General features: G+C 42.7%; 1 protein-coding gene across 1 annotated transcript in view; it reads right to left on the reverse strand.

The window, feature by feature from the left end:
* LOC308160251 (zinc finger MYM-type protein 4-like) overlaps positions 1-4,230 on the reverse strand; it is a gene marked incomplete at both ends in the record, with an annotated part of 7,855 nt that extends 3,625 nt beyond the window's left edge. Inside the window, 5 exons of the mRNA XM_080534169.1 lie at positions 316-467; positions 770-941; positions 1,764-1,879; positions 2,698-2,886; positions 4,203-4,230. Coding sequence (XP_080390295.1) covers positions 316-467; positions 770-941; positions 1,764-1,879; positions 2,698-2,886; positions 4,203-4,230 — 657 coding nt within the window. The remainder of the gene's footprint in view (positions 1-315; positions 468-769; positions 942-1,763; positions 1,880-2,697; positions 2,887-4,202) is intronic.
* Positions 4,231-13,616: the final 9,386 nt, after the last annotated feature.

The raw sequence follows: 13,616 nt of genomic DNA on the forward strand, positions 1-13,616 counted from the left end.
GAGAGAGAGAGAGAGAGAGAGAGAGAGAGAGAGAGAGAGGGAGAGAGGAGATCACTGTGTGTTCACACAGGGCAACAGCACCAAAGGCATGGAGGTGTGGAAGTGGTATTGTGTGTGTCTGTACATGTTCATGTGTATGTGTGTGTCCCTGTGGGTGTGTGTGTGTGTATGAATCCCCCCGTATGTGTGTGTGTGTGTGTGTGTGTGTGTGTGTGTGTGTGTGTGTCCTACCTGCTGGATGCCGAGGCAGAGGTAGAAGATGCTGTCTGTGTGTGTGTGTGTGTGTGTGTGTGTGTGTGTGTGTGTGTGTCCTACCTGCTGGATGCCCAGGCAGAGGTAGAAGATGCTGTCGGGGCTGTAGGCGTCCTGGTTGGGCCTCCGGGCCTCGCAGATGAAGCGACAGAGGCCGTAGCCCAGCTCCGCCGTGGTGCACTTCAGCACGTCCTCCTTCAGAACCATCTGGCGTGCTGGAGAGCATCCAGGAAAACATGGATGGTAAATGGTAAACAGACTGACTTATACAGCGCCTTTATCCAAAGCGCTTTACAACGGCCTCTCATTCACCCATTCACACACCAATGCTGGGTGCTCCTCCCCTCCCCCCCCCCCAGACTTGCATACGAAGCGAGGCTTCTCCAGGTCCGGCTGGGTGCTCCTCCACTAGACCCACCTCCCCCCCCCCCCCCCCCCCCCCAGACTTACAGAGGAAGCGAGGCTTCTCCAGGTCCGGCTGTGTGCTCCTCCCCCCCCCCCCCCCTCCCAGACTTACATGTGAAGCGAGGCTTCTCCTCCAGGTGCGGCCTGGTGCTCCTCCACTGGACCCACCTCCTCCAGGCGTCCACCCCGTACAGGTGCTGCAGCTTGGGGGGCTCGCCGGGCACGACGGGGGTCTCCGGGGGCGACGACGGTTCTGCCGCCGCCGCTGCCGTTCGCGACTTCCTCTGCAGGGGGCGAAACGGGAGGAGAGTGAACGAGAGACTAAAGGGAGGAGAGTGAACGAGAGACTAAAGGGAGGAGAGTGAACGAGAGACTAAAGGGAGGAGAGTGAACGAGAGACTAAAGAAGGGAATTACAAAAGACAAAACCGTCATCATAACATCTCACGTACAAAGTATGGACGGTATAACCCTGCCACCCCCGCCCCCCTGGACATTGCTGCGTTCGTTAACTCTGTGTTCATGTGCTCATGTGCTCATGTTATCTGTTGCTTGTTGTTTCTGTGTTTTCTGTTTTTCCCATATTGTCAGCGTCTTTGAGCCCCGGAAAAGCGCTATATATAAAAACAATGAATTATTATTATTATCATTATTATTATTATTATTATTAAAACGTTGTTCTTTTAGAAGCGTTGTAGGGTTAAATGAGGGATGTCATTGGGACAGAGAAAGCCAGGTTTCCCTTCTATACCAGATAGGAATCATGTCAGGTACGCAGTGTTGCAGTGTACCAATAGATCATGATTGAGATTGAGATAACGTTTATTGCCACTATGCGTTACACATATAGGAATTTGCTTCGTCACCACAGCAAGTGCGTTTATACTTTTTTCACATATCAAAAAACAGGACAACACAACAACAACACAACAACACAACAACACAACAACATGACAACAATTAAATACCTTTCCTAGGGTTAGGGTCAGGGATAGAGATAGGGTTAGGGTTCAGGCTAGGGTCACAGGCAGGGTCAGGGTTAGGGTCACAGTCAGAGACAGGGTTAGGGTTCAGGCTAGGGTCACAGTCAGGGTCAGGGACTCTCACCCGTTTCTTTGAAGGGAAGCTGTCGCGGGTCTTCCTGCGCGGCCGTCGTTGGGGGGAGGGAGCGGGAGGGGGGCTGGGGCTCTGGTCCCTCCAGTGGGCCATCAGCTCCAGGGTTTCTGAAACAACAACAACACACACTGTGTTATCTCACTGCTGGATAGATGATCACATCATTTAGGCCATACGAAAACTAACTTATTTTTCTTTCTTTTTCTTATAGGGGGGCGCTTGTGTGGCGTAGCTCACTAAGGCGTCAGCCATGTAATCGCAGGGTCCCAGGTTCAATTTCGGCCATCGACCTATCCTGCATGTCATCCCTCCTCTCTCTCTCTCTCTCTCTCTCTCTCTCTCTCTCTCTCTCTCTCAACCATCCTTCCTGTCAAGCTCTACTGTCTCTCTCCCAATAAAGCAGAAATGCCCTAAAACATATTTTTTTCAAGAAATAATAATATGAATCTTTTTTTACAGACTACGCGATCGCATAAGGCCCCAAATTAAATGATCAGGGTTCCCACACCTTCTGAAACATCACATTCAAGCACCTTTCAAGGACTTTCAAGACTCAATTCCCTCAAATTCAAGGACCCAACACGGCATAGTTTGAGACAGAACTAGTTGACGAGCTAAGTAAAACATTTTTTTTGAGAGAGAGAGAGAGAGAGAGAGAGAGGGGAATTCAAGCACTTTCAATGACCCATGTCTATTTTCCAAAACTTTTAAGACCTTGATTTCTTTTCCTCAAATTCACAAACTTTCAAGGATTTCAAGAACCCGCGGGAACCCTGAACGATTTACTTAAATAGATTATTTCAGAGTTATTATTATTTCCACCAGGTGTGAGGCACAACCCAGGGCGTTTGCTGCAGCGTGAGCCATTGGGGGGCGACTAACGTCACGGCGGCTGAAAGGTGACAGCAGGGGGGAGGTTACCTACCGATGGGGAAGTCAGCCTCCAGGTCCATGGCGGGGGGTTCGGCGGGGACGTGGTTGTCTGTGACTGGCTGGAGCCTCTCGTTGGTGAGGGATCGACTGAGGCGGGAGGACGTGGGCTCCTCCTCCCAGTTCAGGAAGCTGGTGGTCAGGTCCTCCGTGTCCAGGTCCCCACTGTAGCTGCTGCCCTGGTCTGGGGGACGGACAACAGCAACGTTGGGTTCATGTTATGAATGAATGATGATCTTTATTGTCATTGTACAGGTACAACGAAATTGAAGTGCAAACCCTAGGTGCTAACAATCAAAACACCGTCCTAAGATAATAAAACACAACCCTAAGATAATGACACATAAATAGCTATAAATAGGGGGATGTACCTAAAAGTAATCGGTAGGAATCTGAGTATATATCTATTATGTAAACTTTTATACACTATATGGCCTATTCACAGGTGGAATTAGAGAAACAGACAGGAACGTTGGGTCGATGTTAGAGAAACAGACAGGAACGTTGGGTCGATGTTAGAGAAACAGACAGGAACGTTGGGTTGATGTTAGAGAAACAGACATGAACGTTACAGTAATGTTCGGTCAATGTTTCAGAAACAGACACATTTTAGTGTTCTAAACAAGGGAGTTACGGAGTGTCGCAGTCATTAAACAAACGGGGATTACGACTAAGATCAAGATGAAGAAAAGTAGAAAGCGTGTTCACTAGTGCAAGGACAAAAGACAAAGCCTATTTAGACTTTTTTTTTTTATCTCAAAAATATATATTTGTTTTATTTATTTTACTCATTATTCTTAACTTTAATGTGTTAAAATGTTGTTCAAATAAAAATAAATGATGTAAAATGTGTTGTTTTAAAAATATAATGCATGCCCTGGCACCAGGAGAGTTTGCTCCCAAAGCTAGCTGATTGCTGGCGAGAGGCTGAGGCAGACTGTGCTTGTGCTTCTGTGCTATGCGAAGTGATAGACCAACAGTTTCGTAGGTTTGCGCATGCGTAGTCTGTTCTCACATTGTCTTCATTGATGGACGTTGAGGCACCGTGCCACGCTGCCTCTGACAGCATGATTGACTGTTACGAGGGGGGTCAGCGAAGAGGACTCCCCATCGCCTCTACTGGTCGAAGAGCGACAGTGCTCCAGCCCTGGACTAATTATCTGATGATTGTCACCTGTGAGTGTTTGTCTGTGTATATAGGTGTGTCCCATTTCCTTGTTCCCTTGTCAGTTGTTCATTGTTGTCTACGTGTTGAGAACCCTTTGCTACCCTATGGAATATCCTATCCCTTGTTGACTTTGTATAACCTGTCCCGGAGGACTTTACTGCCTGTTGCTTCCCAGGTACATTGACTTTATATTGTGTGTTTGTTTAGCCCTTGCTGTGACTGTTTATGGAGCCGGGTTTTGCTCTCCTTTATTTTTCCTCGAACTTAGTCGCAAGTTTTGTTTTGTGTTGCTATCATTATTTACTTGCGTTTCGGAGCCCTTGATTGCTCACCTTTGTTTTTGACTGGTATTCGTGTCATGTTTGTGGAAACATTATTATCTCAGTAAAGAGAACCTTTATTTTACTCTTGTGTGGACCTCCGTTAATCCGAGCTGCACCGCACATGGATACAACCCAAATCTTACTCTAGAACATTATACCAAAACGTAACAATTGACAGTTTGCGTTTGGCTTGCCGTAGCGGCATTCCTCTGCTGTTCGCGCCGCGGTTCTAAATTTCTTTCACACTTGATGGCAGAAAAGGATGAGAAATTAACTGCACATTTGCCTACGCATGTTACATAATTATGCTTAAGATAATGTAGGCTATTGCGTGCCGGTTCAAATGCTGTATATCCTGTGTTTATTTATATTGTCATTGAGCTGTTTTGCGTGCTGCTGTAAATCCTGTTGAGATGCAGGTGAATGTAGGCAATGCCATACAGGCTGTTGCGCTACGCTATGTGTAGTTATGAGAACAATACATGCCATTTTTGACCAGCTATTTGATAGTATAGTATATATGGGCTATGTGATTGACTTTATAGTATAGTATATTAGCCTACATTACAGTCATTTAGCCGACGCTTTTATTCAAAGCGACTTACAATAATTGCATTTAACGTAGGAGTGTACTGCTTTTTTAAGGCAAAATGAAGAATAGCAAACTAAAAATACAGTATAGCAATATAGCAATAGCATAGAGAAGACTAGCAAACTAACAATACAATAGGTGCTTAACAGGGAGGATTCTGGTAGTAGGCCTACTTCTTGAAGAAGTGAGTTTTGAGCCTGCGTTAAAAGATATAAGGGCTATTGATTGCCTTTATAGTATGCGCTATGCCATCTGAAGTCTGGCTGCTGCGTTAATCGCATGTTTTTTTTTGTAATAGCTCACTGCCTACCTAGCCAATGACCTCACTGCACGTTACTGACTGGAAGAAACATACAAATTAAACTTCTCATTCTACAATGTAAACATAGCAAAGTTTGACATGACTACCACGTGTACATTTGAACACAGTTACAGACAGTCACGAGCACATGTCCTGACCACAGTCGTGACCACATACTGGCGCAAAGTGCTGCTGCACGAGGCAAGAGACCAGACGTAGCTAGCTAACTAACAACCACTTTGTACTTCATACATTAGCTAATGGACTCTTCGTTGCTTCTGTTGTCTACAGTTAAAATTCATTGCTTTAGATGTATTAATTACTAACTGGCTAATAGTATTGAACATTTAAACATGTCGACTTCACTACGACCACGGACATTTCGGTCCTAACTAGCGCTGCTATGGTGCATCTGTCTTATCACAGTTGCACGACAGTTACAGCTTGTAGAATACTTACTAATCTGTCTATTCATACACAGGTTGTTCATTTAGAATTAGATAATTATTATTTACCTTTCAAAGAGAGGTTAAATACAGCAGCGTGTAACAGTCTCTCCACAGACTCTTCAATCAGGCAGCATGCGCAGGTGGCAATCAGCGACGCGCATGCGCAGGTGTCAATCAGACATCACGTGACGTTTTTCTAGAACGTTCTAGAACGTTCTTTTTGTCAAAATTGAGTTTTCTACATAATCTGATCCATTTGGTGTTTATTAATGCCTGTGTGGTGTTATCTTAAAAAAAATAATGTTTTTTAGTTAGTAATTAATAAAATACAAAGGTTCCATCTCACAAAACATAATGGAATGTAAAAACGTTCACGTGGTGCCACGCAGCAGACTGACGTCATTATCACATAATCTAGTCACATGCGATTTGCTCCAATCTAAAATATGTCCACTAGTCAGTGGCGATTCTAGAGATGAATACATGGGGTGGCAAAGGGGTGGCAAGCAGATATTTTAGTGTGGCCATCATTTTGATAAGTGGCTAGCTTAATGTCTTACATTTATGTATATTTATCATCCCTTACAGCCTGTTCTACATATAGAACTAGTGTGTGCACACCAGTGTGTATGTGTACAGGTTTCTCTCTCATCCAGTAAATTATTACAAAGACATAGGTTTGTGGGAGAAAAAAACATTTTATTATCTCTTTCATTCTGAGACAATAAACAAGGAACATGAACAATGCGCGCTGAACTTGATCGTCAGAACAAACAAGAATGAGAGGTTTCATGTCCAAGCAAGACCTTGAAAAACTCATCCATGCATTTGTTTGGAGTAGACTTGAGTATTGTAGTCTACTAACAGGCCTATCTAAAGGAGCTGTTCGTAAATTGCAGCTCATCCAAAACACCGCTGCTAGGGTCCTAACAAAAACAAAGAACTTTGAACACATTACACCAATCCTGAGATCCCTGCACTGGCTACCAGTCTCTCAGAGAATTGAATTCAAAATCCTCCTAATTACATACAAATAACAAAATGGTCTTGGACCAAAATACATATCAGATCTCCTCCCACCCTATATTCCCGCAAGGTCCCTAAGGTCAGCTGAGACTAATCAGCTAATAATTCCAAGAGTCAAAACAAAACACGGTGCAGCAGCTTTCAGTCACGCTGCTGCATGCTCCTGGAACAAACTCCCTGAAGAAATCAAACAGGCCCAAACCCTTAAAATATTTAAATCTAAGCTAAAAACACAAACACTTCTATCAATGTATTTTTTCCATTAACTATTGTCTTATTAAATGTTTTATCTATTTACTTCTTATATTTGCTTTTATTCATTGTACTTTTTATTTTCTTACTATGCTCCTCTTGCTGTATTTTTAAATAATGTAAAGTACTTGTAAAGCCCCTGTTGTATAAGTGCTATACAAATAAACTTGCCACAAAATCTGCTATTAAAAAATAAATAAATAAAAAATACAAATAAATTAATTTACAAAAGCTGAATGCGACGATTGCTATGCTGTGCAGCAAATCGCTTCACAAACTCATCCAAATTCAGAGCTTTTGCACATTTAGACTCAATGCTGAGAACTGCAATACTTGTTAATCTATTCTCTGCCATGGTAGAGCGCAGGTGATTCTTTATTATTTTAAGAGTTGAAAAACTCCTCACATGCTGCACTGGTGACCGGCAATACTACAGCTATTTTAGATAATCTGAACATCTCCAAGAAAACCGTCTTGTATGGATCCAAGAAATTAACTAATTCCATTAAACTGGAGGGACTTTGTTTTCCATTTGTTGCTTGTTGATACAACAATCTTCTAATCTGCTGCAGTTCGTGTTTATGGTAATCTACATAACATAATAAGTTAAAACCACATTTAACATTACCTGAACAGGCTCCACACGGCACAGCACCAGAGAGACAGCTCAGCCGGCAAACTCAAATCTCTCACGTGAAAAAGGGTGCAACCATTTCGAGACGGAGGGGTGGAACAGACAGTGAGTTTATTTTTCAAACTTGGAAATTTGGGGATTTTACACTAAATTCTGATTAAGAATAAAGATAAAGATCAAATAATAATAATACAACAAATTATATCAGTTGGTCTGTGTAACTGGGGTGGCAGGACTTTTTTCAAGGGTGGCAGCTGCCACCCCTTGCCACCCTGGTAGCTTCGCCACTGGATGTCTCTACCAGTGTTACACCACTAGTTCTCAGTAGTAATACCACTCCATTGCATGTCTGTGTTTCTCAGCAGATGAAGCCAGCTGGAACCAGTACTGTCCTCACAACATTAAACATTTTTATTTATTTATATTGAATAAAACTACATTGATAAAGAAACTGTTACTTAACTTTTTTATATGCTAAACTTGATTAAATTGATGATTACATGTTGAAGCTGTAGAAGAAGAATGAAAAATGTAGGCTAAACTAAATTGTTTTTTAACCACATAATTATCAAATTCCTGCCTTTTACACATGTTCACTGGGCATTTATATTACATCCAAATGTCATTTCTCAACTTAATTATCAGGCAGGCTCATAGACTTACAGCAATGTCATTTCTTCAGGCAGGCACATAGGCTAAGCTCTGCACAATGAATTCCATCAATCAGAACTTTCTGATTGTAGCTTACACTCCAAATAGTGTGCCTTTGTCCAGCACAAAGACAGATAAGAAGAACAGGGAACATTCCATCGCGAGTGAAGCGAGCAAGCGGAAAAAATTTGGCCTCCTCAATTCTGGAAGTCACCAGCCTCCACTGGTATGATGAGATCAGCATCGGAGGATTGGAGGCCATGTGCAGGTGTGTAGGGTTGGAGTAGGTCAGTTATGGCGCTTTTCCACTACAGGGCCGACCCGGGTCGACCCGGGTCGGCCCTGGTCTATAGCCTTTCTCCACTGCCAAAAGTACCCGTGCCATTTCTTGTCCCCGTGCCGGTTTTAGTTCTTGTTCGGGATGGGTAGCGAAAGGTAACAAAGGTACTTTTTTGCCTGGCTGCGTGTGATGTGTGACGCTGCACACTGTTGATTGGTCAATGGAAATCGTCATCCCATGTTCATAGATTTCTTCGCTAACCGCCATCTTTAAATACCACAACAGATTTCGCTCTCGGAAAATGTCACTTACTGTTTCTGTAATAACTTATTAATAAAGATTAGAAAAATTATGATAACCATCGTATTATCTTAGTTTAATGTCATTTCAATGCATCATTTTGCAACTTTTATTTACAACAAGCATAACAAAAAAATCGCTATTATGGCGATGGTCTGTACCTATGCTGTTCCTCAGTCCAGCGGCAGTCAAATGCCGGTAGATTCGCGTCTTGCTCCCTTTAACACATGTCGGCGTTTCCCTGGTTGCGAGCGGCAGGTAACAGGCACGTAACATCCATATGCTGTATACTGTATATAAATAAATATATTTGACTACCAGCAAGACACCGGAGCACTCGTATCTATAACAAACGCGGAGATTGTATGAGCCCCGCGTCAGTCAGCCTTTCCGTAGAAATACATCGCTCCGTTATATATCTAAAGTTACATGTTTTAAGGCTGATCTGTGCATGATAGTGCTGCATTATGTTGATCTATTTATATCGATCTATTCTTGCCAATTCCTTATTACCAGTGGAAAGGGGGAAGGCTAAAACACTTTGAATGGAATAGATAGGACTTTCCGTTCAATGGAGGAAGCATGATACTCGCGAGTTCATCTCGCTTTTCCCCCCGTTGATGTATTAAACAATCTAAGCAATCTAATCAGAGCAGTTGTTATTATGTATTATTGAATGAATGGTCTTTATTGTCATTGATATAGTACAGGTACCAAACAACGAAATTTGGGAGGGGGGGCTCCCCTGGTGCTAGGAAAAGAAAAAACTAAAAACAAGAAGGGAAAGGAGCTGGTTTACATAAATAGAGGCTATGTACACTATCCACTATACTATACTATACAAATAAAACACTGTGCTGTACTCTATGCTATGCTATACCTATTCTAACATTTCCTATTCTCTGAACCTTATGTACCCTAGGGTTGTCATATTGCACAGTGTTATTGCACATTCATTTAAAGTGTCGCAGTTTGCAGGTTTGAAATGTACACATTTGTTTTTCAGTATTACACTTGATTTCAATCTAGTAGCTGCCATCAATTTGTCTAGATTGTCCAGGGCCTAGAACCTAGGTCTTTGCTGTGTTCAGGGCCTGAATGGCCCTGGGGTAGAAGCTGAGCTTCAGTCTGTTTGTCCTTGCGAACATGGTCCTGAACCGCCTGTTCGAGGGCAGATCTTGGAGGCCTTCCTGAGGCAGCGTGTGTTGTACAGCTCTTCCAGAGAGGGGAGGGGGGGCGCCGGTGATCTTCTGGGCCGATCTCACGACTCTCTGTAGCGCATTCCTCTCTGCGGCTGTGCAGCTGGAGAACCAGATGCAGATGCAGTAGGTGAGGATGTTCTCCACTGCGCAGCGGTAGAAGGTCACCAGCATCTCCTGTCTGATGTGGTCTTTCCTGAGGACTCTCAGGAAGAAGAGCCGCTGTTGTGCCTTCTTGATGATGGCTGCTGTGTTGTTCTTCCAGGACAGGTCATCCTGTATGTGCACCCCCAGGAATCGGAGGGTTGAGACTCTCTCCACGCTCCCTCCGTCGACGAGCAGGGGCTGGACCTCAGATTTTTTCCTCCTGAAGTCCATTATGATTTCCTGGGTCTTTGACTGGTTCAGCAGCAGGTTGTTAACCATATGCCATTTTTGATGGAGAGCAGTGAGCGGATGACTGGATGTGAGCATGTATTTGACTAATGCCGATAGATTCGCGTCTTGCTCCGAAACTGGAGCTGTCGGCGCAGACAGGATTTTACAGCGTTCCTTCAAAGTATGTAATTCATGAACTATATGCCCAATCTAAAAAATTCAAACAGTTTCTGAAAGCAGAGAAGTTGCACTTTTTGAACAGTTTAACTTTTTTAGGCTTATTACGGTAGTTCACCCCAAAAAATAGCATGTGTCAGGAGAAATAAAAATAGAATCGGGGCTTTAACACATGTCGGCATTTCCCTGGTTGCGAGATCTAAACTAGTCTACTAGAACTGAAAGCGGCAAGTAACAGGCACTTAACGTTACATGTTGTAAGGCTGATCTGTGCACGACAGTGCTGCATTTTGACATAATTCTTATCGCATTTCCCCCCGCTGATCTGTATAGCTGGGGGAATCTTATGACACGTAACTCCTCCTACAGTCCCGGGTCGTTCCTGTATAGTGGAAAACGTCTCGTACCCGGAACTTTTCAAAAGCGTGCCGAGGCGAGCTGTGCCGTGCCGAGCCGGTCAATGGAAAAGCGCCATTAGGTAGGCAGAAGCCTACCTAAATATTTTGAATCACTGAGAGATGCTGTGCTGTAAAATCAAAGCCCACACATAGTTGGACATTTGGAGCATTTATTGCATCACAAAGTTGGTGTTAAATTCATCCTATCAAACAGTTAGAGAAAGCTAATGGTAGGTTTACTAACATCAGTATGTACAGTGTAGGAAATACACTAAACACTTGAAGCCAATGATAGCAATAGTTAATGTCCTTGGTAATGTATGGCTGCAGTGCTGACCACAGAACTGGCTCTTAGTAACCACATTCCCTTATCATCAGAACTTCACTTCTAAAACACATGTGAATATGGAACAGGTGTTAAAATGACACAGACAGTAGTCCTAGAATGCAATTAAAATTGTATTTCTCATTTTTCACTGTACTTACTATAGTACAACCATGCCCATTCCACAAATGCACTGTTTTGAAAACAATCAAAAAGAGTCAACAGTCATAAATGACATACTGACTTCAACTGTGTTAAAAAAGGCATTCATTCAAATTGAGACATTACTTTCCTCCGTGAAGTGTCAGAAATACATAAGAACAAGAAGATACACGTAGGTGTTGCATGACGTCAGATCTCACTTTCAACAATGTGGATTTTCTGGTAATTCCATTGATATTTTGGTCTAAATGAAACTACCAAGTAGCAACCTACCAAACAGGAAAAATAAATAAATAAATACAAATACAAATTAAAAAATGTAAAAAGAAGAAATATGACAGATTAAAATAAAATAAAACAATAAGGGGACTGTTCACTTTTCATTGATGATTGATCGAGCCATAAAAAATAAATAAATAGTAATTTTGCCATACTAATGTACTAATTTGAATTTCATTAGTGTCCTCAGGATTATACCTGGGGAGGCTGGTGGAGGTAGAAATAGGCACAATGCAATCCCTGGAAAAGACTGAGGAATGTGTTTTCATTCCTTTCAATTTCATTCCTAATTCCATTCCATGCATTACAATGAGCCTGTCCTCTGATTTCTACCTCCACCAGCCTCCACTATACAGTCACACAATAAAGGATGTCATTCCCCGAAATCAAAATGTTCATAATTAAAATGTCACAATCCACAAAAGGACACAATCTCAACAGTTCAGTACAAATCTTGCATGCTAAGTGGCCATTTTGGAAACAAACTGCTCTGTCACATTCTGTTCTGAGAATCTAAAATGGAGTGTTTGAGGACAGACTTCAAAAAGTTCTTAGAACATCACCACCGCCATTTAGTAGCGTGGGCTAGCACAATGTTAACACATAAAGGCTAGTTTCCCAGACACAGACATAACCTAATGCTAAACTAAAAAGAGAGCATTTTCATTTAATGTGGGATTTAGTCCAGGACTAGGCTTAATCTGTGTCTGAAAAACTGCCCCAAAAAGCCATACTGCAAACAAAACATTAACTTGCTAAAACTTCTCCCATGGGGTTTAAAGCTCCATCATATTCTCAGCATTAGGACGGAGTCGATCAGTTTGGCTGCTGCAGAGTTGGTGTGTTTGAGCCCCAACACACTTACCATGACTATCCCACATAACATACGCTACATGATTTTCACAAAGGAACATTACAAAAATACAGAACTAGAGACGAGTGGCCACATGAGGCAGAACTGAGCATATCACATCATTTCCATGTCAGAATGAAATTACTTAATAAGCCATACAATACTTTATTACGCAACACTGATTTTAGGGTCAAACTACATCAAGAAGTACTTCAGTTGTAGATTGACAGAAGTACTCAAAGGAAACGTCACACATTGTCTGATAAAGGATCGAGAAGATAAAGAGGCAAAATAAGACTTTTGAAAAATGGAATCCAGAAAGTAGAAGGCATTAGCAAACAAACATCGATAGAATCTCTGCATCTCTGCTCTGACTCCTCATGCAGTAGATGCTATTCATTTCTCTCCAGTACTGTTTGCATCATCTTTTTATTTCCTGCTTTCATCCATCCACTTACTTCCAACTTCCTGTAGCATAGACCTTGTGGCCTTCCAGACAACTCAACAGCTTCCCTCAGGATAATGTACCTGTATATGTTTTGCATTCATCCAGGGGTTCGAATTACAGGGGTTTCGGGGAGATTAAGCACCCCCATAACAAATCAGGGCCCTCATATAAGAGTTGAAATATCAATGTCAGCCCCCCCTAAAAAGTCAATGATCTTGATTGTGCCCCTCCCCAAGAGTCAATGTGTTGTCCCCAGCCTCTATCTACAGTGCAACATTGTACTGGACAGTCAGGATGGCGGGTTGGCAAGCGAATGTCCTGTACAGTTTGTCAAAAGCGTCATCATTTATCTACAGAACAGTACTGCACCCCCACAAGAACATGGCAAGAAGAGTGGGGGCCATCTTTAGAGTTCCTCGTGTTGTAGTTTCTTCCCTATGTCTGCCACAGAAACACAGAGGGAATACGACTGAGGATCCTACCTTTCTCTCAGTCGAACCTCTGCTTCTCATGTCTCTGTCATATCTGGTTTCTCCTCTAAGCAGTTTCTCTCAGTCACACTACAGAGCTAAACCGAGCTGAGCAGTTCTGGACTTGTCTGGTGGTTGCTACTGGTTACGCATCCACCAAGGTTGCTATGTACAGTGCTGGAAGGGACAATGTGAATGAAAAATGACATAGCCAGCACAGGTATGGTTCGGGTCGGCCCTGTAGTGTGT

Source organism: Nansenia antarctica (genome assembly GCF_963989245.1).
Source record: "Nansenia antarctica genome assembly, chromosome: 6".
NCBI classification, from domain to species: Eukaryota; Metazoa; Chordata; class Actinopteri; order Argentiniformes; family Microstomatidae; genus Nansenia; species Nansenia antarctica.